General features: G+C 45.4%; 1 protein-coding gene across 1 annotated transcript in view; it reads right to left on the bottom strand.

Annotated features, from left to right (window-relative positions):
- Positions 1–23,453, bottom strand: part of pcdh7a (protocadherin 7a) — a 48,832-nt gene extending 25,379 nt beyond the window's left edge. The window contains exons 1-3 of the mRNA XM_079337028.1: positions 20,637–23,453; positions 17,560–18,736; positions 11,052–11,834 (exon numbers count right to left, since the gene is read on the bottom strand). Coding sequence (XP_079193154.1) covers positions 11,052–11,834; positions 17,560–18,736; positions 20,637–22,060 — 3,384 coding nt within the window. The 5' untranslated portion in view covers positions 22,061–23,453. The remainder of the gene's footprint in view (positions 1–11,051; positions 11,835–17,559; positions 18,737–20,636) is intronic.
- Positions 23,454–24,822: the final 1,369 nt, after the last annotated feature.

Raw genomic sequence — 24,822 nt, 5'->3', positions numbered from 1 at the left:
TTTACAAAGTTCTGCTGGGCGTGTGGCTGTCAGAGCCGTGTTTACATGGACGGGATGGACGGCTCCTCTCCTTTAAACAAAAGCTGTTTCAGTCAAGGACTAGAGGAAAGAAGAAGAACACACTCTCTGCTTGTGTGGATGTCATCAAGTGTTTTTAGATCATCATTCTGTTTCCATTTACATGTAATGAGATAACTAAGGAGGGCTAACATTAGCCTCCTTACACAACAATGTGGACCAGAGATAAATCCAGCTTCAGCCAAGGACAACTGTGTCCTCCGCTGGCCATTTGGTAACGCCTTTGGTGTCGCTGGACGAGTGTATTTGTGTGTTTGTTTCTCAAAGGCCACATCTTCTGGATCAAAAAGTTGCACATTCTTCCTTTTCATTAAAAAATAAATAAATAAAAAAATTGCCTTCACACATGCAGCTCACCCTGAAGTTGTTTGTACGTTCCGGAGGTTGTTGCATGTGTGGAAAGATAGTAAAGCAAAGTTGGAACTCTTCCGTTCTTCATCTTTCCTCTGTTCCTTCTTCCCACACACCGCTACGTCTGTCACTTTTCGCTTGCACATCATTGGACAAGCCTTCAAGGAGTCACTGTCCAAGACTGTGCACACGTATCTCCTTTTCAGGATTCATCACAGAGATTTATATGCAGTCAGGTAGAAATAACTCTGCTTTTCAACGTGGTCGTACAAATGCTGGGTTTTTTTGCTTCAAGCTTTCAGAGCCCTTTAGTGGTGGACAGAGAACCAGGGTCATTTGTAAGATTAAAGGGATAGTTCAGGGTTTTTTGAAGTGGGACTGTAAGGGGATCAATGGTAGGTGAATATACAGTCGATAACAATCAGCACAGCGGGTGGGTGGCTGTGGTTCTACAAGAAATATGTACTGGGAGGAAAAAATCGATACCGCAAAACATCCGGACATGGCCGGCAGGTATAGATATTTTTTTTATATTTATAGCAAATATGCTTGTTTAATTTTCAATTGCTGAAGGGGTTGCACAATTCATTTTGAACAAGTTGCATTGTTGAAAATTAATGTAACTGTGCAGTTGTCCGTTCATGTTTATGTCCAGCTAAGTTCAATCAAAGGTCATGCGAGGTGCGTGCATCATTTTACATGGTCGCAATGCTCAGCATATAGCAACAGTTTAAAAATAACAAAAATCCCATTGTGACTCAGGTATGGTGATAATATCGTATCATCATGGTGATTCTCTGCACGACTTCGGACGGTGACCTAATCGCTCAGACTTAAACCATCAAGCCCCTGAAGTACAGATCTGATTTTTGCACCGTTTATTGCTAAATATTTTAAGCCAAAGCTCACCTGAAAAAAGACAACTTTTGGCATTGATCTTTCAAAAAAGATCTAGCTAATAATATTCTCTCACTGTACTCGAAATAATAATAAAAGTCCTTCACATACTCACTCAGTCCATCGTGCTGATTCGTGCAGCATCCAGCGGCAAGGTAAACACATTTAAATCACTTCACTTCACCTCACTTCAGCTTGATTCTGCTTGAGTTGACTCAATCCGACTTGACTCCCTACAATTTGAATTATGCAACTGAGCCGAGTTGGGCTGTGTCCAATTCAATTCAATTCAAAATCCATTCAAGTCAATTTAATTCAGCCCAACTCAATACCACTTAATGCACTGAAGATTCTTTTGTGTAGGTGGATAAAACCAGTCAAAGGGCTACTAAGCTGTCTAGAATCCCTGTCTAGTGTGAGGAGGAGCGCTTTTGTTTAGCAATATTGGGTAAAATTGCTCAACCCACAGACAGCCATTAAGGTAATGCTGTAAGGCAGACGCTCTGAATGCAGAGCTGCTCAATACAGAGCCGAGTCTTCAAGAAGCAAATAAAAGGCAGCATCTCAGCGAGGGGCTCGCAATGTAGGTCTTTGTGTGTGTTCGACTGAGAGTGCGTGCGCCTGTGTGTGTGTGACAGAGTTAACAGCGAGTGTGTTGGTAAGCCTCCTGTGGATGTGTGTGATTCTAGGAGACAGAGTGTGCCCGCGATTTGTGCTTGTGATTCGATCCAGAGGGAAATGGATGAAGAAACTGATGTAAGAGGCGGAAAACTTTCCTCTCCGCTCCTGTGTCATCAGAGTGTGTCTGCTCGCCGTGAAAAGCGTATATACACAAGGATCTGGGAGGGTGTGTAATTATATGCTATGATGTACACACAGGAGCGTGTCTGTGTGGGTTAAAATCACACGTCCAGTGCTGTCTGCGGTGTGTGTGTGTGTGTGTGTGTCTCTGCCTCCTGCCTCAGCATGTCTGCGCGTGTGTGTGTGTGTGTGTGTGTGTGTGTAGGGGGGGAAATGACATTCCCACATTCCTGCCATTTTGCAGTGAGCTTGAAACAAAAAGCTGAAGGGAGGAGTTGTTAACACAAGAACATTATCAGCTGTGTGGTAAACAGCCGAGACAAGACGAGCGAGGGGACTTCCAATCACATTCAAGCTCTGGGTGACCTTGATGTGTGAGGAATCAGACGATTTCTCTCCTTCTGCTTCGCACAGCCGTCTGAATCTCTCACTTGCTTTGTCTCTCCGTCTTTGTCCTGCTGTCCTCGAGTCACACATACATAAACACACACACACACACACACACACACACACAATAAGATCTTCTTTTTATACAATGACTTTTCCAACAAGCTTTAACTCTCAACACTATTTTCTCATATAAACCATGGCATTGACCTCAACACCGCTACCGAGGCCTAATCTGCATTCATTGGAGGATATTTGAAACAACACTTTGTCTCCATGTGGCTGCTGAGTGAAAACCTCGTATCAGCACAGTATAGCTGTAGCTGCAGTCCTCCATCACTTTCTGCACCGGATGCATTCAGCAGCAGCACTGCTGTGCAATCGGAAAATGTTATGATGGCACTCACTGCCAAGTTCACTATCAGGAGTAATTCATGAACAGGAGAGGAGAGGTAAAACTGTTGCTGCTGCATGACGTGGTTTCAATGTGTCCATGGGAGAGCGGTGCTCAGGTGGTTTTTGGTGCAGTCAAATCATAAATGGCGGCAACTGGGTTACAATTTCGACTTCCTCATACAGCTACATGTTTTCACGTGACTTATTTCTCTTATCTTAAAGCTCCTGTTAGAAGTTTTTAAGATGATTCAGACTGAAATTTGTAACTTTATATGACGGGCATAAAGAACACAAAATCAACTGGAACGTCATTCGTTGTTTCTACATTAATGACTGTGACTGCAGACGCGGGGTCGGTGTCACATAAGGCGAGCAGCAGGAAAAGACTTGACTGACTTTTTCACATTAAAGATTGTCCATAAGTTTTATGATTGACTGTTGGAAGAATGTAGGAACTGAAAACATGTTTTAAGAGATAAGAGCTGGAGCCTTGTCGACAGGAGAAGCTGAACGAAAACCCAAACCAGAGGTTTCTCACAGCCGCTTTACGTGACATCATAACTGCAGATGTTCAGTATCTCTATGACAACCGAGCACACTTACACCACTGTGCAGGGCATTGAAACATGGTTGAAAGCCCCCAAAACTGCTTAAAAACTGAACCTTGAGATTCTTCTTCTTAAGATTTGTTTTTTTGTCCAATTCTGAACAAATTTTCCTTGATTTTCATGAACACTGGGCTTTTACTTAAAAGCTCTGCAGTTTTGAGTAGACCAGAGCAAAAGAATATTTTGTATTCATTATAATAACTGAAACACATGGACTGATACGTTCTATAAAACACGACACACAATCCACAACTACATCAAGCATCAAGCGTTTGGTCCCCACAACCTGGCAACCCACAACGTGATTCAAGGGGTGTGAACACAGGGTTTACATCTATAAATTATGCCTCAACCTGTCACTGAGAATTCATTTATTTCACACATTTGGAACAGTAATGTGAAGCTTCCTTTACTGTTTCATTGAGCACAATTCCCCATCTTGAGATTGTTTTTTTTGTGACATATCCGTGCTATAGAGTTTAACAGCGTAGCTTGAAATCCCATTCATTTTTTCCATAGTGGATTTAATGATAATGTCATAATCCAAGGTCACGAGTGTGAAACGGTGGTTAGTGCTCCTGTATGAGATAGTGTCTTTAGCAGGCTAGCTAGTTAGTTAGCTAATGCCGCTGTGAATGTAACTGATATATTCAACAACACAAACTACAAGACAGTGCAGATAGATAGATAGATAGATAGATAGATAGATAGATAGATAGATAGATAGATAGATAGATAGATAGATAGATAGATAGATAGATAGATAGATAGATAGATAGATAGATAGATAGATAGATAGATAGATAGATAGATAGATAGATAGATAGATAGATAGATAGATAGATAGATAGATAGATAGATAGATAGATAGATAGATAGATAGATAGATAGATACTTTATTGATCCCGAGGGAAATTCAAGGCATCCAGTAGCAGTATACAGACAGACAGGACACAAGACATTAGTTACAATACACACCCGCTGTCCCCCCTCCCCAGCTCTTGTACTAATAGAATAAACACTATAACAACAACAATAGTAACATTTAAGAAGAAGCCATATCATTCACAAAGGATTGTGGGATGGGTAGTTCCTTGACTCTCGAAGGAAATTGCTTTTTCGAGCCGTTTTGGCACCAAAAGTTTTCTACTGCTCTTTATGAGTACTGAGATATGGTTGTCTTGGTTACAGGCTTCAATTACCTGAATTCACTGGATTTGGTGAAATGTCAGCGAGGGTTTTGAATGGAGACATTTTCTCCCGGTACCAGAGCTGCGACCACTGAAGTCAAAATACAATTCAATACATCTGCCATATCTCCTAAACGCGGATTTACTGCACATTTGGGGAGGTGGTTTTCACACAACCAAATTATGAGGTTGGTTCCTCGAGAAAACTTTTACTAAACAGCAATTTCTTTAAAGCTCCCATCAAAGAGAGACCACCACCGAGGATGACTGCAGGGAGCTTCAGCAGGACGTGCGGCGAGCTAAAGGGATCAAGGTTTTTTTTTTGTTTTTCTCCACGACGCGCTGCAGGATGACAAGCAAACTAAAGCGTTAAATGAAAGGAAGAAGAGTAAAGACACCAAACAAGATATTCACTTCTTCTTTTCGAGCATGAAACTGAACTGAAGATTTCCTTTTTAAAGGTCTTAGTGTCTAAACGAGCAAGCTGAAATGGAAAATCAATGTTAACGGAGTGAGGATGTGTTTATCGGCCGCAGACGGGCGTCCAACTCAAAAACACGCCTGTCGTTCTCTGTCATGTTTGAACCTTTCTTTCCCTGCTCTCATCATCTTTAGTTGTGGCTCAGGTTCCCTCTCCTGATGCCTGCTGACTCTCACCCTCCTCGCTGGCCCCTCCCGACCCCTCTTTTGTCTCCAGGTCAGCAGATCGGTTTTCAGTCTGGCTCGTTGGGTGATCCCCGCTTTGGTTACCTCATCCCTCTCACCTCTCGCTTACCCCCTGCCTCCTCACCTTGCCTCCTACTCACCCGCGTGAACATATGGCCAGCTGCGCGGCCTGAACTTGCGGTGGCTTTAATAAACACACCAGAGCGTCTGTATCATCATGACAGGGGTCACGGTTCGGTTACAGTGTGTGCGTGTGTAACAGAGAGAAAGAAGGAGGAGGCGAAGTGTGTGTGTGTGTGTGTGTGTGTGTTTGTGGTTGAAAACGCCTTCACCCTTGTGACCCTATTCTGCACGCTGCATGTCATCACGGGAGGTGGATGTATGTGGACGTGTCCACATGTTGGGGGGGGGGGGGGGGGGGGGATTTTGTGAGTCTATGACAGACGCTCATCATATTTAATCCTGGAAGGATTTCGTTGAAATGAAAAGCTGCTTTTCAATTTTATAATCCAGTAGACCTAATCTCTCCGCCGGCGTCCTTCCATACAGTCCAATTAGATGGACAAGACTAGCCGGATGAGTCCTATTCACCACAAACTCATTTCCATTTCCTGCCCTTGCTGTGTCCAAACACTCTGGCACCCCGCGCTGTGACAGCCCTGCGCTGACCTTCACAGAGTCTGGTGAAACTGTGCAATGCACAAAAAAAAAAGACTGCGCTGTCAACCCACCTGTTTCTACCGCAGTATTGGCCTTGCAAACTGCACATTGATTAGACTGAGGATGTGTGTGTGTGTGTGTGTGTGTGTGTCGTCTTCGATTCAGCCCCCGTGGCACAGCACTCACACCAGTCCCCATAGACACACACATACACACACACACACACACACACATGCAGGGCCCACAGAGAGAGAAAGTGCTCACTACAGTAAAAGAAGAAGTGGCACTAGTGAAAACGCTGAGTCGAGTTGTTCTCGGAGGTCATGGTGGCGCGCGGGGAAGACGCAAAAAGGAGCAATGGCTGCCTGATCAGATTTATGGCAGAGTAAAGGGGGAGAAAGACATACTGTGAAGAGGCAGAGAGTAAGAGTGCAGAAAATAGAAACCATAAGAAACAAAGAGTCCAACGTGATTTTTTAGAGAAGTTCTGAAATGCAAAGAAAGGTTGAACATGGTAAAAACAAATATTGAGATCAAACAAAAAATGACGGCCTTGCGGTTGACTCGGGTCAGCAGACAGAAACTGTTTGGTGGTTTGTGTGTGTGTGTGTGTGTGTGAGTGCGCGTGTGCAGTAATGGTTAGAGTGTAGAACGAGGCCACTTTGCCCATATTGACTGCAGTGCCATGTGACTGCTGTGATCATTAATGTGTCCTGATGCCAACGGGTATCCTGATGACCCATATCTCAGCAGTCCACTCTCACTCTCTGGCCGCCGCCCAATCCAGACCTCTCCCTCTCTCTCTCTCTCTCTCCCCCCCGCCACACTCTCCCCAGGTGGAGGCTCAGACCTTCTCCTTTTTCACTAACTCCATCAGTATTGAGGCTGCTTATCCGCAATGCTTCACTTCAGTGCGTCTGAGGCAGTCAGAATCAAACACAGGGATGTACGACGAGCTGATTAAAAGATGAAACACCTCCTCGTCATTATCATAGTTACTATAGTTGATTAAAATACTTATTTGTAGCTTTTTAAATTCAGCTGGCAATGCTGCTCGATTTCTTGCTCACTTTCATTTAGAGATGTTCCACTAACATCTTTTCCTCTTTTTGATATCAATGTACTGCCATCTTTTCAGGGCTAATATATGACAGTAATGGATGAGTGCATGCGCATCAACATACTGAAAATCTGAGGCCAAAAAAGAAAGAATTTATTCTCCTGCCTGAATACAGACAATCTTTAATATTTGAATATGTTGAATAAAATAATTTACGTAGGAGAGAAATACTTCTATAAAAGTCAGGTTGTTGTTTATATCATGACTGCAACCACTCAAATCTTGGCAAGTGCATTTCTTTCACTTCATTACACTTACTATAAGCCACATTGATCTGAAGGCGGTATCAGAGGCGGTTCATAAAATCAATCAAAAATACCAGGGTGGCTGTGACTCAGGCGGTAGAGTTGGTAGCCTAAAGGTCGGGGGTTCGATCCCCAGCTCATGCAGCCACATGTCCTGTGTGGCCTTGGCCAACACACTTAACCCCAGGTTGCTCCCGCTGCTGTGTGCATGTGTATGAATGGATTAGTTGTGATGAATAGGTGACGTAGCAGACTGTGCCATGGGTGTGTGAATGTGTTGGTGTGACCTGCCGTGCAGAAATGCTTCAGAAGACTAGAAACGTGTTTACAAGCTCAATTCCATTTGTCATTTTGAAAAGTCCAGAAACATTGTATTTTAAGATGTAAAAAAATGACAAGATCTGAGTTGTTTTTCACAAGTAAAATATCTGCTAACAGGTCAAGCAAATGTTTCAGTTTAGAAGTACGTAGTAGTCCACGACACTGGAGGTTTTTTTTTTTTAACTTAGGTCTTATTTTTTACCTTTTGTATCTTGAAATAAGAAGTTTTTGAGGGAGTAAAAGTGGCTCATAATAAATGTAATGAGATATTTTCAACTTGCAATTAGTGAGAAACTGTTGCAAAGATTGTATTTATTTTGCAATGTGATGACATTGACACTAATAGAAAATATGCTTAGACGATTCCCACCCCTAATCAAAACACAAAACACACGCCATTAAACCCCTTTTACTTCAACTCCACTAAATTAATGCTGTCTTTTAATTGGCTCACATGTCTGCCATCTCTCTCTCTTGCGCATATCTTTTCCCCTTCAGCTAACCTCTATCTCTTATCCCTGCTCTCTTGAGCATACGTCCCAATACTCTCTCTTTTCCCCTCTTTCTGTCTTCATTTTTATATTCATTCATGCCCACTGATATGGATATCCTTCCTCTTCTCTGTGAACAAGCTAGATAAAAAAGAAGGAAAAAAAAAGAAGATCCAACACACACGGCCTGTGCTGTTTTATCATCTTTTTGCCTCTCTGATGCAATCTCGCCCTGCATCCATGACGACTAGTTTCCTCTCTTTTACATTCGACTTTTTATTTCCTATTTGGAGCACCCTTGTTGGTCTGATGATGTGCTGACTTCAGATAAACACTTTTTAGAGTTTTCACTGACCCAGTAAAGTAGCTTTGAAATTCAAAGTCCCACCCCCCCATCTCGTTTACTCCATCTTCCTCGCCTCCTAACCTCCTATAATTCTCTCCCACTCCTGATCTAATGCTATTCCAAATTCTGTCAGCGTCCCAGTTCCTACATTTGGCACACGCTCGCCACCTTTTACTCCCAGAGTCTATCTCTTACTCGCACTCACGTATGAAAATGCATATGCCTTCATGGAATAAGCAGCCCCTCGAGCAGTGACAGACACCCACCAACACAAACCTGCTCATGTCGCCAAACTGTTAGCGTTAACAAATCCTGACACCTCGACGTGAACGCATTCGCGCGCGAGCACCCGCAGTCTCGAGCGCACACAAACACAAGCAGCGGTGCACAAAACCACTTGCTCTTGGATATATTTTAGGTGTGGGCTGGGTTGTGCAAGGGGCACACTCGACTGCAGCAGGGGAGTTAATTACCCTGAGCAATCAATAATTCATTATGCTGTCAGTTTGTGTGTCTGCACGTCCTCGTGTGCACGCTGGCATGTTTTGAGTACACGTAAGCATGAGGACCAAACTCTCCCAGTAAGCATTTTCTTTCCCTGGGAACGGCAGATTAAGAGGATTGACTCCGTAATGGATTAACCTCTGGAGTGTGCGTGCCTATGTGAATTTGTACAAGTTCTGGTGTGTGTGTGTGTGTGTGTGTGTGTGTGTGTGTGTGTGTGTGTGTGTGTGTGTGTGAATCAGTGTTGAGTAGGATCAGAGAGCCCATGTATGAATTGATTAGCCTAAGAAGCTCCTCTACTTCCGTTTTAATGACCACCTCAGCACTTTTTCACCACGGGGAGGATAAATGTAGAGCTGTCCATCAATGGAACGAGACGCCGCCCCTTTAAGAAGGGTTAGCTGTCACTCAAACGCCACTCTAAGGAGCACTCCCGCACAGACTTGAGAGACCCTGCTGTGTCAGTACGTCGACGATGATAGATTGTGTTAGAGTGCGTGTGTGAGAAACTCGGGTAGAGAGGCGAGTGACCATCTCTACGCAATAGGCATGCATCCACGGTCCAATAAACAGTGAACAAAGAAATGACTGTCACGTATCGCTAACTTTAATGGAAACACTTCTAACATTACTTTACATCTGCCATCTGGTGTGTGAAGACTTTGTGCACTTTGTCCGTCAACACCCGCCGGCTGCGTCCTCCATCCGCACAGCCGGACAGCTGGAGTCCAGAGAGAAGGACATCCTGTGGTGATTTTAAAGATTCACTCGCGATAAGACGATGTACACGGTATAAAACTTTACCTGATAAACGAACACAAATACGGTCGTGTTTTTTTTTTAACCATCAAAACACTTCGATGGCCCGCGCCATCCGAACCAGACCGAACCGTGAACCGTGACTGTGTTGTTGCACTATGCAATATTTATTTGTCAGCAGGACTTCAGCTTTTAACTAGCACTTCCTGAGTAAACACCAAAGCCAAGCGCATCCATTATCCATGCAACTGAGTCTGTTTATGAAAATAAAAATTTATGCTAAACAGCAGAAAGCAGCTTGACAAGAGAAACACAGAAAGAAAATGACCAATTAGCCTGTTGGAAGCAACATCCTCTGCAAAACCCTCTTCATCCTCCCTGCAACTCAACTCCTCAGGGGTTGGTGCACATGGTCACACACACACACACACACACACACACACACACACACACACACACGTGTGCCCGCACTCATGCATGTTGACACAAATGCACATTCACTTATTGTTTGACTACAGTAGGGGGGCTGACTCACGTCCCCTGCATTGGATCTTGCTTATAACAGAGGGCTGATGTTTGACACGTAGCACACACACGCATTCTGACAGCAGGGTACTGTCACTCTGCTCACAGGCTTAGCGTTCTGACACGGACTCACAGGCGTGCGCGCACACACTGACAGCTATTTTGTGGAGATAAAAAGGTGTTTAGACGTTAGCGCCGCGGTGTGCGGTACAGTATGTCAGCAGATGTGTGAATGGGAAAAAAGGAGATGAAGCGAGGGCGGAAGAGGTGGGAGACAGATATCAGGAGCTGGAGTGTGGACAGAGAGTCAGGGAAGAGCTGACTGAGAAGAAAGGTTCATATAAAAAGGAGACAAAGCAAACATGGAAATGGAGGATCCACAGAGACCCACATAGCTGTATTTCACCGCAGGAAGGTTCCCAAGGGACAAGGGACTGCAGGAGGTGAGTTTCCACTGCAGGGACCAGGCAATGCATAAAGTAACAAGGGTTTTATTTTACCCCCCAAAAGCACCCTGCTAAGAGGGTTGGTACTTTGTAAAAAAATAAAAAAGCACCATGGTGCTTACAGTGCTGAGCAGACCAATATGTCTTGTTCTTACATTTCCTAAAACCCCAGTGGAAATGCAGACCTCAACGGGATAAAGGAACCTGCTTTTGGTGGAAATACAATTTCAGCATTTCCAGTCCCTTCTGTGAGCACTTACCTGTTTGCTGTACTTGTTCCCAGTCTGGCAGCCGTACTCTGAGCACTGGTCCGATCCCAGGGACATGGCATCTGCATTTCCGCTGCCCCCGCTACTGCTGCTGCTGGAGCCGGCGCTCCCCACACAACCGCCACTGCCCACGAAGGTGTTGGAGGGAGGTAGGTCCTGGACCGCCTGGTGCTTCTTCCCCTCCGCTGGCGGGGAGTGAGGCTGCAGATTCACCGCAGGGAGAGGCGAGCTGGATTTGTAGTGTCTGGCCAAATCTGGGCTCGATTGGTGCCTCCTTCCGCCGCTCATCCGTGGGCTGCCGGGGTCGCCGTCCACGACGCAGTAGCGGGCGGCCAGGCGCTCACTTGCACTGCTCAAATCCTCTTCATCATCGTCGTTGGCGTGGCGACGCAGCCCGTTGACCGTGACGATACCGCTGTAGAGCGATCTGTCGGACTTGCCTCCTCCCGCAGTGGTACTGATGCCACTTCCGTTGCGTTTGTCTCGTCGAGGTTTGCGTCCCCGGTCTGATCCCCTGCCTCTGCCGACCTGCGGTTGAGCCCCCGGAGGACTGAAGAAGTCTTCCTCTGGCTCCTTCTTTCCCGCCTCGTAGCCATTCTTGCCCTGAGCGCCACACTGCCGAGCCGTGACCACGAGGAGGATGACCAGGATGACCGCTGCGGCACCCGCAAGAACCCCTATAGCCACGCTCAGTCGCTGTTTCCCTAATGCTCGCTCACTGTCCGGGTCCCCCGCGATGTCCAGCGAGAGCGGAGCCATCAAACTTCGGGCAACCTGGAGCGAAGGGGAAAGTGGAGAAGATGCAGAGAAGACAAAGAAAGAAAAGAAAATAATGAGAGAGAAGTACAAAGCAGCAGATGACAGTGGGTGTGCGCCACATCAAACAGCATCTTCAACTTAATTAAACTCTTCACTGTGTTTTAGCAGAGGAGCTTCTCCATTATTCCCAGACACATAGAGTGTCGCTAAATATATAATTGCTCTCTCTTCCCAGTTGCAGCATTTCAAGTTGGAGCAGGAAATTCCAAAGATTGCCTTTTTTTTTTAAAAACTGATTAAAGAGTCAAAGAAAAAAAACTTGAGAGGGACAGTTAAAAGAGGAAATGGAGGAGGAAAAAAAATCAACTACTGTAATGTGAGGAGAAAAAAAACAAGTCAAGAAACAGCGCTGGGATACTCCCCCTAGAACTCAAATGCATCTACTGTCTCATCAATGAACAATGTCTCCATTGTAAATGATAGCGTAGGAGTGGATTTGCCAAGGATTTGGTGTTACAGTTTTTTCACGCCGACAATAGGATGGACAGACAGAAGGCAACAGTAAATATGTGTTTTTTATGGGATAATTCGAAGAGACGTTTTCTCTTTGCCTACTAAGGGTCTTTAGTTTGATGTTCTTTAAGGAGCTCAATGCTTTTCAAATCCCCCACATCATTGGTGCTCCAAATCTGTATTAAACTTTCAAAGGTTTATAGTGTTTGGGTTTATGATAGTGGATACTAATGACAATGATTTTCCATTATGAACACACATGCACAGGCCTGAGGCTAGCCTCTTCCCCTCTCTCTTTTTTACACACACTCAAACAAACACACACATATTTGCACTGAGCTTGTACGCTAATAAAAGCGTCATTACGGAGAAAGTGGGTTATGCTGAAACACAAACACAGCCATTACTTTGCATGGAGCCGTGCTCGACAGGAGACAATGAGGCTGTGGTCCACAGTCCTGCTGGTAACATCGCTCAGGGTCACGGAGACCTCCAATCAATACTTAGGAACGATGTTTGGAGAACTTTGCAGGGACACAAAAACATACTGTGGCAACACCCACCCACACACACACCCACACACACACACACACACACTTTGATGTATGTATGCACCTACACCAGCAGACAGTCTAAGATGTCCATTAGAGAGGAAACTAATTTTGCAGCACTGACACCTCGTCTCAGAGCTCAAACGACAATTCCTTTGGACTGTCAGGTCTGCAAATTATATACGCATGTAATCCCTCCAGCCTTAAGAATTGTGGGTAATAAGGTTCGCAAGACTGAACTGGGGACGGGCTGGGAGTGAAGGTGAGAGATAGAGAGAGAGAGGAGTTAAATTTAAACCAATATGGTTTGTAATAACCGAATGAAATAACTGCAGTCGAAGGTGGAGTATTGGCAATACTGCAGAGAGTGTTGCTCACACAACTGCAGTGTCACTTGCTTATTACATTATCCCAGGCATATTAGGCTTACTCATATAGAGGCACATTATTCACTCTCACTTCACAATGCCCCCAAGCTAAGAAGGGTACCGTGTTATTTTCCATTGTTTCATCAGCATCTATCTCTGGGTTAACTTTCATTGTTTTTGAGAGAGTTGTGTTGGTTCTATTCCATTATTCTGCTTCCACTGCAGCAGGGCCTCTCTCCGCCAGCCTGCGCTCTCCCCTCAGCCCCCATTGTTCTGCTACTGCCTGCAGTATTCCCTTCCATTCTTATTCTGCTGGGCATCTCTCTGGTTTAGCGCATCCCTGTGCTGTCTGCTGTTATTGTGTGTGCAACGCGAGCAGAGAAAATAGCGATGCAGCGCCATATGCGCGTATACTTTGTGACGGTGCAACGGCCAATTCTGTGTTTTGGCATGTGAATGTTGGCATATGCGACAGAGAGAAGCGTCAGAAAGTGGAGTTTCGAATGTGTGTTTGCCAGTCAGAGGAAGAAATACCCCACCGAGTGCGAGCTATGTATAGCTGTCCAAGTGCCGGTGTATGTGCAGTATGTGTGCAGGTATACATAGAGACTGTAAAGTGTTCAGCTGGATAAGTGCAGCAGCCACCTCCAGCTTCCTTGTTTGAGTGCATCCCTCTGACGCATCCCAAACTCCCAGAGGAATCTTTCATTCTGCTGCATGAGCTTTGTTCCAGCTGGGTTTAACACCACCATCTATCTGCTCCGCTCTCCAAGGATTGGATGTTAGCTGCATGCCACTGCAGATGCAGATGCTGTGACCAAGCAGAGGGAGTTCTCCTCTGACCACACTATTGACCCAGGCTTAGAAAGTGCCTGCTCTTTGTTTCAGATCAATGCATTCACAGATTAGCATAAGAACACAGGGCCACAGTTGGCCATTTCTCTAAGTATTATCCATACTCGCAGAAACATGACTTTACAGACTCAAAAAGAGAAAATACGACATTTTGATCTGAGTCGAAACACGACATTTACAAATGGAAATATTTCATGAAACGCCTTCATCTGATTCAAAGCGTGTTTTTTTTTTTTTTTTAAACTTTCGAGTTTCTCATCGACGACTCAATCAAAAGTATCCCACTAACTTCCAATTCTTACTTCTTCCAGCTCAAACTCTGCAGCCTCATATTGAAGCTAATTACCCAACATGTGGCTCACCCGGTGCTGCTGGATAGAAAGGACTGGAGTCATTTTCTGCCGCGGTGCTGCAGCAGTAGCAGCCGTTTCCCTTCCCTAATTACATCTGGCATCCATCCACCACTCAGTTTGACTTCATTATGAGATGGAGGTATTCTCTCTTCAATGACTTCTACTCAATTACTCCGCCAAGATCCTGCCTACTATCAAACTTAACTATGCACATTGTAATCAAAGATGGCTTTTATACCGGCTGGACACATTACACCCTATTGTTACATTCAATGGCCTCGCTCATTTAGGCACATTGTCGTTCATTCCACCTGTCAACAGCATTGTTCCACCTCTTACAAAGTGTTCTGTTCAAGTTCTCGCCCTTCCAATGTTCAATTTGTACTTTTTTATTATTCTCTAAGTGACAGTGTTACATTCAGACGTCGTGTTTGTCTTTGTTTAAAAATGAAAAACAAACACAAAGAGCAACTAAATCCACTCGTTTTCTGATGCCGAGTTAATTCAAATTCTCCGTTTGTCATATCTCCAGCTGAGATACAAGGTTTCTCTTCAAGGACAAGGATCCAGAGCACTCAAATGGGAAACAAAGCGCTCTGTTATTGCAGTTGCTATATAGCACTCTCCCCGAAATAGCTGTGCCATAACATCATTTAAAAAAAAAAAAAGAAGTCTCAGCTGCAGTTTATATCATCACTTTGGGAATCTCATACTCCCCCCCCGGGTAGTTTGAAGAGTTGAAACACCCAGGAAAAGCACAACAAAATGAAAACGTACCAAGTTTAGCGAAGTGGAGCGACACTTGCAGCACACGTCGGCATTGTAAGCCATCCCTAAAAGATGACAATCAGAATTTCTGGGGGGGGGGGGGGGTACCAACAAAATCCCTGCTTTGACATATTTTGAAGATTTGTGCCTCTTATCTGCCTGACTGTTCCTTCCCTCTGATATGTCATCGAGCTTATTTTGGGTTAACGTCATGTTACAAGCACAGATCTGACAGTCTAAGACCTTTCTTTTCCCCCGGCGATAATACGAGACTATGTTCCAACTCGAGTTAGGAGTAGGGAGTTAAAACCACAAGCCGTGTAAAGGCAAACACTGTAACCACAAGGCAACTGAGCCCAGAGACGACTTAGAAGTCATTATTACCTGCCAGCCTTTACAGCTTCGTTGACGTTTTTTTAAAGCATTATGGGAAGTTGGTTTGATTACTACAATGAGAGCATCAAGGAGAGATAGGTTTCCACCAGCTATAGAGTAATCTAAGTTCGAGCTCACGCTGCTGTAGTGATTTCAGGATCTCACTTATGTCTGCTCTATTGCCTCTTCACCTCAGTATGGATCTTTAAAGCAATCTCATCTTACTGTGAGGTCCTCAGGTCAAGACAACCGCACAGACTTGTTCATTAAAAGCGGATGTATTTTTTGTATTCCCCTTGCTCCAGCTGTAAACATGACTCATTTTAATTCATGGCGGTTTTTCATTTAATTTCCACCGAGTCCGACTACTTCAGCTCTGCTTAGGGTGCATCTGCAAGTCACAGCGAAAACTTCTAAATCTCATTAATATGTAGGCCTTCAATGAAGAGACACTGCTCGAGCACAATTTCTATTCAAATGAACATACTTCAACCTATTACACACCACAAGGCCAAAACTGGGACAGACCTCTCTGTCTCAAACTGCAGCACTCTAACACTCACCCCTAATACTCTCTCTCTCTAACCCTCACACACGTACACACACATCACACACCCACCTAATGCAATGCTCTAAGCCCTGAGTTCAATGTACCATAAAAGAAGAAGAAAAAGCACTTCAATAATAACAGTTATTTAAACCACCCTGCCATTAAAAGAATGTATCCTGGACAAAAAACCTTCCAACAACAAATACTCTGGCATGGCCAATAGCCTTCAAACAGGAAATGGGATTCTTTATCTGGGACAAATTCAGATGCAACTGTTTCCTTTTAAATGGGCAGGAAATTGCAACTTGATGCACACTTTGGAAATTGCCCATTTATCGGATGTTATACAAAAAAAAAAATCACCTTTTTACCAGCTTAGTTTTAATAGCTACAATCAGTTGTCATCCTCCTCCTCTGACTGAATTATTTAAACCGATCAAAGGATGACATCAACATTGCAATTCTTGGTTTTCATCAGGGTTAAGGTTTGTTGCTCACCAGCCACTATGGCTGCTGATTTTTTTGTTTTTCAAAGTTACGAGCCACTCAGCATTTTCACTAGTCAAAATTGCCAAAATTGATGTTTCATATGATTAACTCTTTCGGTTCTGCTCGTGTGGTTGACCGCCCGCTTCACAAAGTGACATTGGACGTTACACTTTTTGTAACTTCTTTTTTGTATTTAACTTTGTCACTTTTTTTATTTCAACTTTGTACTTGCATCTTGACAATTTATTCTTTTGTTGACTTTATCTTTGGTTACATTTTTAGTATAGAAGCATTGTCTTTCATCTACTGCTCTGTCTGCATTTGAATTGCCCCCCGGGGACAAATAATGTTTTTTGAATTGAATTAAAGTTGACTATGGCATGCTAAAATGTACTTGAACTAGATCTACGACCCTTTTGAATGTTAATGACCACCGGACATCCAAATCTGACGCCCACTTTTCTTTTCTTTATCTCCTTTTCCTTTTTAGTTCATCGTCAGGTTTGTGAGTTGTCTGCTTTGTGTTTTGTTACACCTTAGGCACAGCTCCTCTGATTCACAGCTCCACCATGTTCTCCACACGATCTACAGAGTAGTTGGTCACTATAGTGCGAATGAGTCAGGAAGCTTCACAAATCGACCAATGAGCAAACACTGTGGTGTTATGGTGTCAATTTTCAATGAGTATATCATTTCAGATACCTCTTAAGACAATGACAACAAAAAATACAACCAACCAATATGGCTAGTGGGTTGACTTTGTGATATGCCACTGCTGGCATCCACCCAGATTTGGCGGGTTGGCAGGTGTTAAAGTCATTTCCTGGTTACCATTACTAAAAAAAACATGCAAAAATACAGGTAAAAATAAACGCAATATGTTTATCTTTGTATATCTACAGACTTTAACATAATTACCTGTGCATCCACAAGGGTGGCATTGGCCAAACTCTCATTGATGAAGACATGAACCAGAGCGGTGGCACAAAGCGAAGGGGCCCCGCTGTCATTGACCCGCACCACCAGGCGGTGCAGACCCCTGTGGCGTCGCTCCAAAGGTTCTGCCAGAGTGATCACTCCATTAGTGTGGCCAATCTCAAACAGTCTGAAGGGATTTCCTCCAACTAAGGCGTAGTGAAGATCAGCGTTTGGGCCGGTATCTGAGTCCAAGGCTGTTACAGTCCTGACAATGGTGCGGGCACTGCTGGCAGGTGGAAGGAGGGTGTACGACTCATTCGCCGGAGAGGTGATCGAAGGGGCATTGTCGTTTTCATCTGTCACGAAGAGTGAGACAGTTGCGGTGGCAGTTTTGCGGGGTTCTCCTCCGTCCACGGCTCGGACACGGAAGGTGTAGGAGGAAAGCTTTTCACGGTCAAACGATGCAGAAGAAAAGATAGTTCCTGTGTTGTTCTCGATGGAAAACACCTCGTCTCTCTCTTTCTGGCCTTCCTCTCCTTCCACCTTCTCTCCTGTTTTCTTGTCGTCGGCTCCATCCATCTCCACGAACAAACTGAGCTCTGCATTCTCGCCTTCGTCAGCGTCAGTTACTGTGACCATGCCGACTGGGCTATTGGCGAGCAAGTTCTCTTTCACGTAGAACGTGAAGATTTCCTGGACAAACTTTGGTGCGTTGTCGTTGCGGTCGGTCACCTGAACCACAACAGTTGCGGAGCCTTGCAGGGAAGGAGTGCCCTTGTCCTTGGCAATAACTCGGAGTTCATACCTCTCTCGCTGCTCACGGTCCAGAACCCCAGTGGCCCGGATATCTCCATTATCTGCGTCTATGTAAAAAGGCCCATTAGCAGCTGAGTCGAGGGAGTACGCAATCTCTGCATTCTTTCCACTGTCGGCGTCTGAGGCCACCACAGTGACTACACGCTCGCCAGGCGAGTTGTTCTCAGCAAAGTGCACCTCGACAACACTTTGAGCAAAGGTCGGGGCGTGATCATTGATGTCCACCACTCGCACCATCAGTGAGCTGTTGCTGGAAAGGCTGGGGCTGCCAGAATCTACTGCCACAATGGTGACACTGTACTCTTTGTTGACCTCGTAGTCCAGTAAGGCAGAAGTATGTAAGAAGTATTTTTTCTTATTCCTGTGAAAAACGAGAAGGACATAATGTTCAAGAAAGTAGTTGCTCCCCAATGCTACCCAAAATATAACAGGTCCTTTCCTTTCTTTTAATATTATTACACCGATCTCTCTGAACATTTGCAGACTTCTCAGCTTTCTTCCGACTTTCCTCTATAAGATAAAACGACAGAAAGTGGTGAAATATTAAGTTTACGGTGGTCTAAAACCAACATTCGGATTTCACCTGCCATGTTTGGGTTTCTCGAGTGATGATCCCGACTGGAAAAATCTAAGTATCTAAGTTTAAACGCATTCAATACCAATCGAGGACCCATTGGGATGCTATCTTAAGACTCTATTCAGAGGTCTTCTTCGCTGCTTGTGCTTACATAAACGTGAACGTCATGAGCAAATTTGGGAAGTGACGTCGTCTGCCTTAGCGGAAGTTGGTGAACGAATCAAGCAGCAGCTTCATCATAATAAAGAACAAAACAATAACAAGAAGCCTTAACAACCGGCAATATGGATTCTCTTGAATGGAGTGCACCCAAGACGCGTGTTAGAGCCAAGAGTTGCAGCGCCAAAGAAAATCAGCAAATCCTCAAAAAGAAGAGCTGGCATTGAGAAATGTTTGTAGTTATTGCTTGAAAAAAAATTACCAAAATGCTGCTGAAATGATACGAAAAAAAACTTTTTTGTCAACTGTCTATGCTTTTCAGCAAGTAATCCTTTGAGCTCCACTGTGCTTTGCACTTTAATGCACATTGTTATTAAGAGATCTTCCTGCAGGACCGCAGTAATCTGCAGAGAGAAAACAACACTGGAGAAACTGACTGATTTCTTTTAATTAAATGAACTAATCGATTCGCTGAAGGCCTGATGATCATTACTTTGAGTGATATATATATATATTTTTTTTGGAGTCAAGCATAGCCAATCACTCAATCTTAAAAACAGCCTCATTGTACAGGCATCATCAGTAGTAGCTCAGTAGTTCCCTCGCTCTCTCCCTCCATTCAATAGCTTTGGGAAATATCTCCACAATCCACTTGAGAGCATTGACATTTGGAGCCTTCGCTGCTGCAATAATATTACTAAAAAGTCTAAAACCCTTGAGTTTAATGAATATTACACTCAAAGTTTACAGAGTATTTGACACTGTAAGTACTGTGTAGCCTCAGTGAATGACTGACAGAACAGAAAGAAGCCGAAATGAAATCTGCCCCCAACAAGACTCTGTACTCTGGGTTCTCTCTGGGGAATGTAAATTGTTGAAATACCTCCTGGAGCTGTAGTGTGGGTGAGACTCGGCACGCTGTAGTCGAGGTTTGAAAACATATAGGATGAAATACACCATCTGCCCTTAATGATAAAAACCTCTTATTCCTGATGTGAGATTAAGTTTTAAATCTGGTAGCACTATGTATAGCATAATGTATATTAGAAACTTCCTAAATAACCCTGAGTCTAGTGCAGCAGCTAATTAAAAGAACAGATTGCTAAAATGACGTGCTAATTAACATGTGTCTTATAATTATGTTAATTTTCTAAATGAATAATAACCAGTTTTCAATTAAACTAATTCTTTCACGTAACTTTGAGTCAGGTGCTTCATTATACATACAGTATATACCTATTATGCACATATAATGACCATGCTGCCCCCCCTTTAGGCTAAGTGCTGCATTATACTCGAATGCATCATAACTTAATGGTTACCTTGACAATACTGTGACATCAAGACAGTAGTTCATCTAACCGCTGAGATGTTTGAGAACAAATCACAGCATTTATCTGATATCCAGTCACTCACTGAGACATACACGCTTTACTCCTGTAATCTAGACGCTGTTTATTCTTCTATCAGGTTCTTACTTAGACTGATATCAGCAGTGACTCACTGCGAGGGGCTTCCTGCTCACCTGTCAAAGGCTTCGTCTGCAGGCAGCGGTGGGAGAGCCGTTTCACCAGCTGGCTTCAATGTGAACGGGACGTCTCCCACGACCGTACACGTCACAGCCCCGTTCTCTCCCTGGTCTCGGTCTGACACCTGCACGAGAGCCACCGGCGTGTCCACCAGAACATTCTCGGGTACCAATGCTGCTCCATCTCGAACCGGGATCCGTCCAATCTTCCTGATTTCGACAACAGGGACGTTGTCGTTTTCATCCCGGACAGCCAAGATGACCGTGGTGCGGTCGGTGCGCGGTGGCTGACCACGATCTCTGGCGGTGACTGTGAACCTCAGCTGAGCCACTTCTTCCCGGTCGATCCTGTGAAGAACGCTCAGCCAGCCGGTCGCCTCGTCCAGCCGCAGAAGTCGTCTGACTGATTCAGTGGCGGCTCCGAAGACATACTCCACCTGCCCGTTGACTCCGATGTCACGGTCTGCAGCTCTGACCTGGAGGACAGGCGTACCCGGAGGAGCGTTTTCGGCCATTTCGGCCTCGTACGTTGACCTCTCGAACTGCGGGCTGTTGTCGTTCACATCAGTGATGGAAACACGAAGCAGAGCTTGGGAGGAACGTGGAGGGTTCCCTCCATCTCGAACCCTCAGGACCAGCTCATACGAGTCCTTCTGCTCTCGGTCCAACGTGCCCTTCACAATGAGCTGAGGTTGCTTCTCGCCATCTGGTATATCTGCGACCTGTAATTCAAACACGGTGCTCCTGGCTCCTCCTACGCTATCCCCACTTCTCCCTCTCCGGTCCCCAAGGCCATCCACTCTAGTAATGGGGTTCCCTCCTGCTGTGCGTCTCGTTGAACTTGACCCAGCTCCACCATCTTGGATCAGCTCATAGCGGTCTATGCCATTGCGCCCAAAGTCTCTGTCTGTTGCTGTGGGCAGCAGGTACAGGGTCCCGATTGGGCGATTCTCCTCGACTGACAGCTGGAGCACAGGTGAGGGGAAGGAAGGTGTGTTGTCATTGATGTCTGTTATGACCACTCTGCCTTCAAACAGGTCCACCCAGCTCTGCAGCGGCCCAATCACTGACACCTCAAAGTCCAGGAAGCACTCGTTTTCATCAAATATCATCTGGCACTGCGGGAGCTTCTCTCTGTCGATGCGCCGTGCGCCCGTGGTCAGCTCACCTGTCACATTGTCAATCTTGAAGAACTCCGAGCCGCTCTCCAGCGCGAAGGTGACATCCCCGCTCCCTGTGCCTGCCGTCAGGCCCAGGTCGGCGGCCACGTTTCCGATCTTGACGTCAGGCGGGCCCTCCTCCGCCACCCGGTACCGGAGAGCTGAGTCGGCACTCGGCAGCTGAGTCAGCAGCTGCAGCACTAAGACCACGAGGCTGAGAGCCTGCGCCGCGGAGGAGTGCACTGCACCAAGCCTCTGCATGGCTCCCTTCTTCCTCACGTCTCTCTCCTCCAAAAGCTCAGTCTGCCTCCGAGATGCTGCTTTCTCTTTTCTTTTATTGCTTTTTTTTTTCTTGTGGTGTGTTGTGAGCTACTTCGCAGCGTGGGAGTTTGATTTATCCTTCCTTGCTTTCTTCTCCAGGTATCGCTCTCTGCGGACTGCCGCCTGAGGTCCGGAGAAAAGCTCCACGCACTCTCTCTCTGTACTTCACTCCTCTTTTCAGATTCTCCTCTTGTACTCAGCAGTGCTTGTTCAACTTCTATTATAACGACAATAACAATGTCGCTGTATTAATGGGCTGTTCAGGCCACGTAGATAACAAAAAATCCATCCTGCAGTGCCAAAAAAAGAAGAAGAAGAAAAGAAAACTAATTCATCAGGCTTTGATTAATCCACCTCACTCTCCCGCACTCCTTTCTTCTCACAGCTATCCCGTCTAGTCACACGAGGACGCTTATCACTTCTACAATGCCATTTTGTAAGTTCTTTTTATTCCACTCACATTTGGGACACCGGCTTTTCCGGCGTTTTTCCACAGTTAGAAACTGCAATGCAGCACAGCACAAAAGAGAGATGGAGAGGGAGAAAAAAAAACACACTGCTCGGCTCCTCCGGACGGCGAGGAAGCGAAGTCCCCGAAATGAGGAGTTAAAAAAAAAAGCAGTTTGGTAAAAAAGTCTTTAGGATACCGAAACTGGATCTGTTCTTACCTTTAGATCCAGATACGTTTCCCCTCTTGTTTTCCCCCCCCTGCAGTGAAAGCAACGTGCCAAGCCGTCGGATTCCTTCACGTAAGTTATGATGAGACAAGAGTGCTTTTCAGAGCGAGTTTCTCTGATATTTTCCTCTCACAGAGAAACAAAACACGAGCCTCTCTCGATGGGCAAACAGGGAGATCCCAACACCATCATCAGTTTGGCGTAATCCTTATTGCAGCCTGTGTCCGGGATGGACGGACAGAGAGTGGAGATGCGTCTTTCTCCAAGAGTCCCGCATCTCTCTCTCTCTCTCTCTCTCTCTCTCTCTCTCTCTCTCTCTCTCTCTCTCTCTCTCCTCCACATGCGCCTCCTCCTCCTCCTCTGGCTTTTTTTCCCTCTCACCTGCACTGCTTGGGACTGCTGCTGCTGCTGCTGCCGGTCTCGAGCGATGCTGCAGTCTCTCTCTCTCTCTCTCTCTCTCTCTCTCTCTCTCTCGCTACTGCAACATTTTCCCCGGCCGCGTAACTCGATCGCTGAGCTGTAACGGGAGAGGCAGCAGAGGCGGTGTTGGGTCGCTGTACTCTGTGAGTGTCTGTGCGTGTGTGGTTGTGTGTGCGTCGGTTGCCAGAGTCAGACCTCACCTCCTCTTCCTGTCATATAGGAAGATTAAATGGCTCGGTGTCCCGGCTGCTGACAGCTCCTGGTGGGGGGGCGGAGGGGGGGGGGGGGGGATATCTTTATTCACACATTCATATCATACAAAGGACAAAGAAAAAGAGAGAGAGAGTGATCTGGCTTTAATGCAAGTCAGCCCCTGTGCTCTGTCACATTTCTGCTGGTGCAGCTTTTTTTTTGCGGGGCAAGTGTGCAAGCTTCATTCATTCTTTTCTGGAGGAGGAAGACATGGTCAAATACTCTTTAACAAAAAGGGAAATTGCAACAATATTCATTTTAAGTCATTTATAATGTAGGTTACAAATGTCTAACGATGATTTTTAAAAAACCTCAAGTTGACTAAAACTAAATATTTAAAGTGGCTAATAATTAATTACAAAACAAAAAGGACAATTAGTTTTATACATGTTTAACAATCACGTATTTATTATTCTAAATGTATGCGTTTAATAATCTAAACAAGCTCTGTGTGGTTTCTTTGTCAGCAGCGGTCTCTCTCTCTCTCTCTCTCTCTCTCACACACACACACACACACACACACGCACAGAGCTGAGAGGATGTTGTCTCTCGGCGGACCGACCTGCTCTGAGAGAAGCGCATTGCAGCAGCGCTCTTCTGCTGCTATTGAACACCACCGCTCTGCTTCAACCTCAAACCCTCGCTGCTTTTGGAGTCTCCAAGCCTGTCCAGCCGTTTGTAGGACCGAGGAGCAAATGTGCTGCCCCGTTCAGCCTAGCAAGAAAAGAGGGAGCCCCCCCCCCCCCCCCCCCCCCCCCCCAACATAATGTTATTGAGCGAGGGAGAGTTGTGTGCAGCAGCTATTAGTGAACACTTTACGGCTGGCAGAGAGTAAACAAAGACTGGCAAACTGCAGAGAGGGATCATATATCTTATTTCTGCCCCCCTCCCTCTCTCTTTTTTTTATTTTCATCATGTTTTCCCTCACTCTCTCTCTCTTTCTGACTTTCCTCTGTATTCTCCCCTGCTCTTACTCTCTCACTGCTGCACCGGTTGGAACTTGCTTGAGCGCGTGAGCTTATGGCCTATGTGCTTAGCATTCCGGAGGTATCGTCACGCGCTCACTCCAAGCGCACCCACGCCCTCTGTCGTTAGACCTATGCGAGAGCGCGTCCCCCCCCCCCCCCACCCCCCCCCCCCCCCACCCCATGCATGTGGAAAAAAGAGAGGAAGAGCAGGTTTAAGAGCGCCAGAGATCATATGTTTGGATGAGTTTTGCGCGTGCGTGCGTGTGTGCGCGTTCCTGGATCAGGTCAGTTCAATTTGACTGTAACTCAGTTGTTCCAGAAAATTTAAGTCATATTTGACCTAATGAAAAAACATCTTATAAAAATCTGTTGGCCCGAGCATGCG

This window comes from Symphodus melops (assembly GCF_947650265.1).
Source record: "Symphodus melops genome assembly, chromosome: 2".
NCBI lineage: Eukaryota > Metazoa > Chordata > Actinopteri > Labriformes > Labridae > Symphodus > Symphodus melops.
This window is presented reverse-complemented; position numbering and strand designations above follow the sequence as displayed.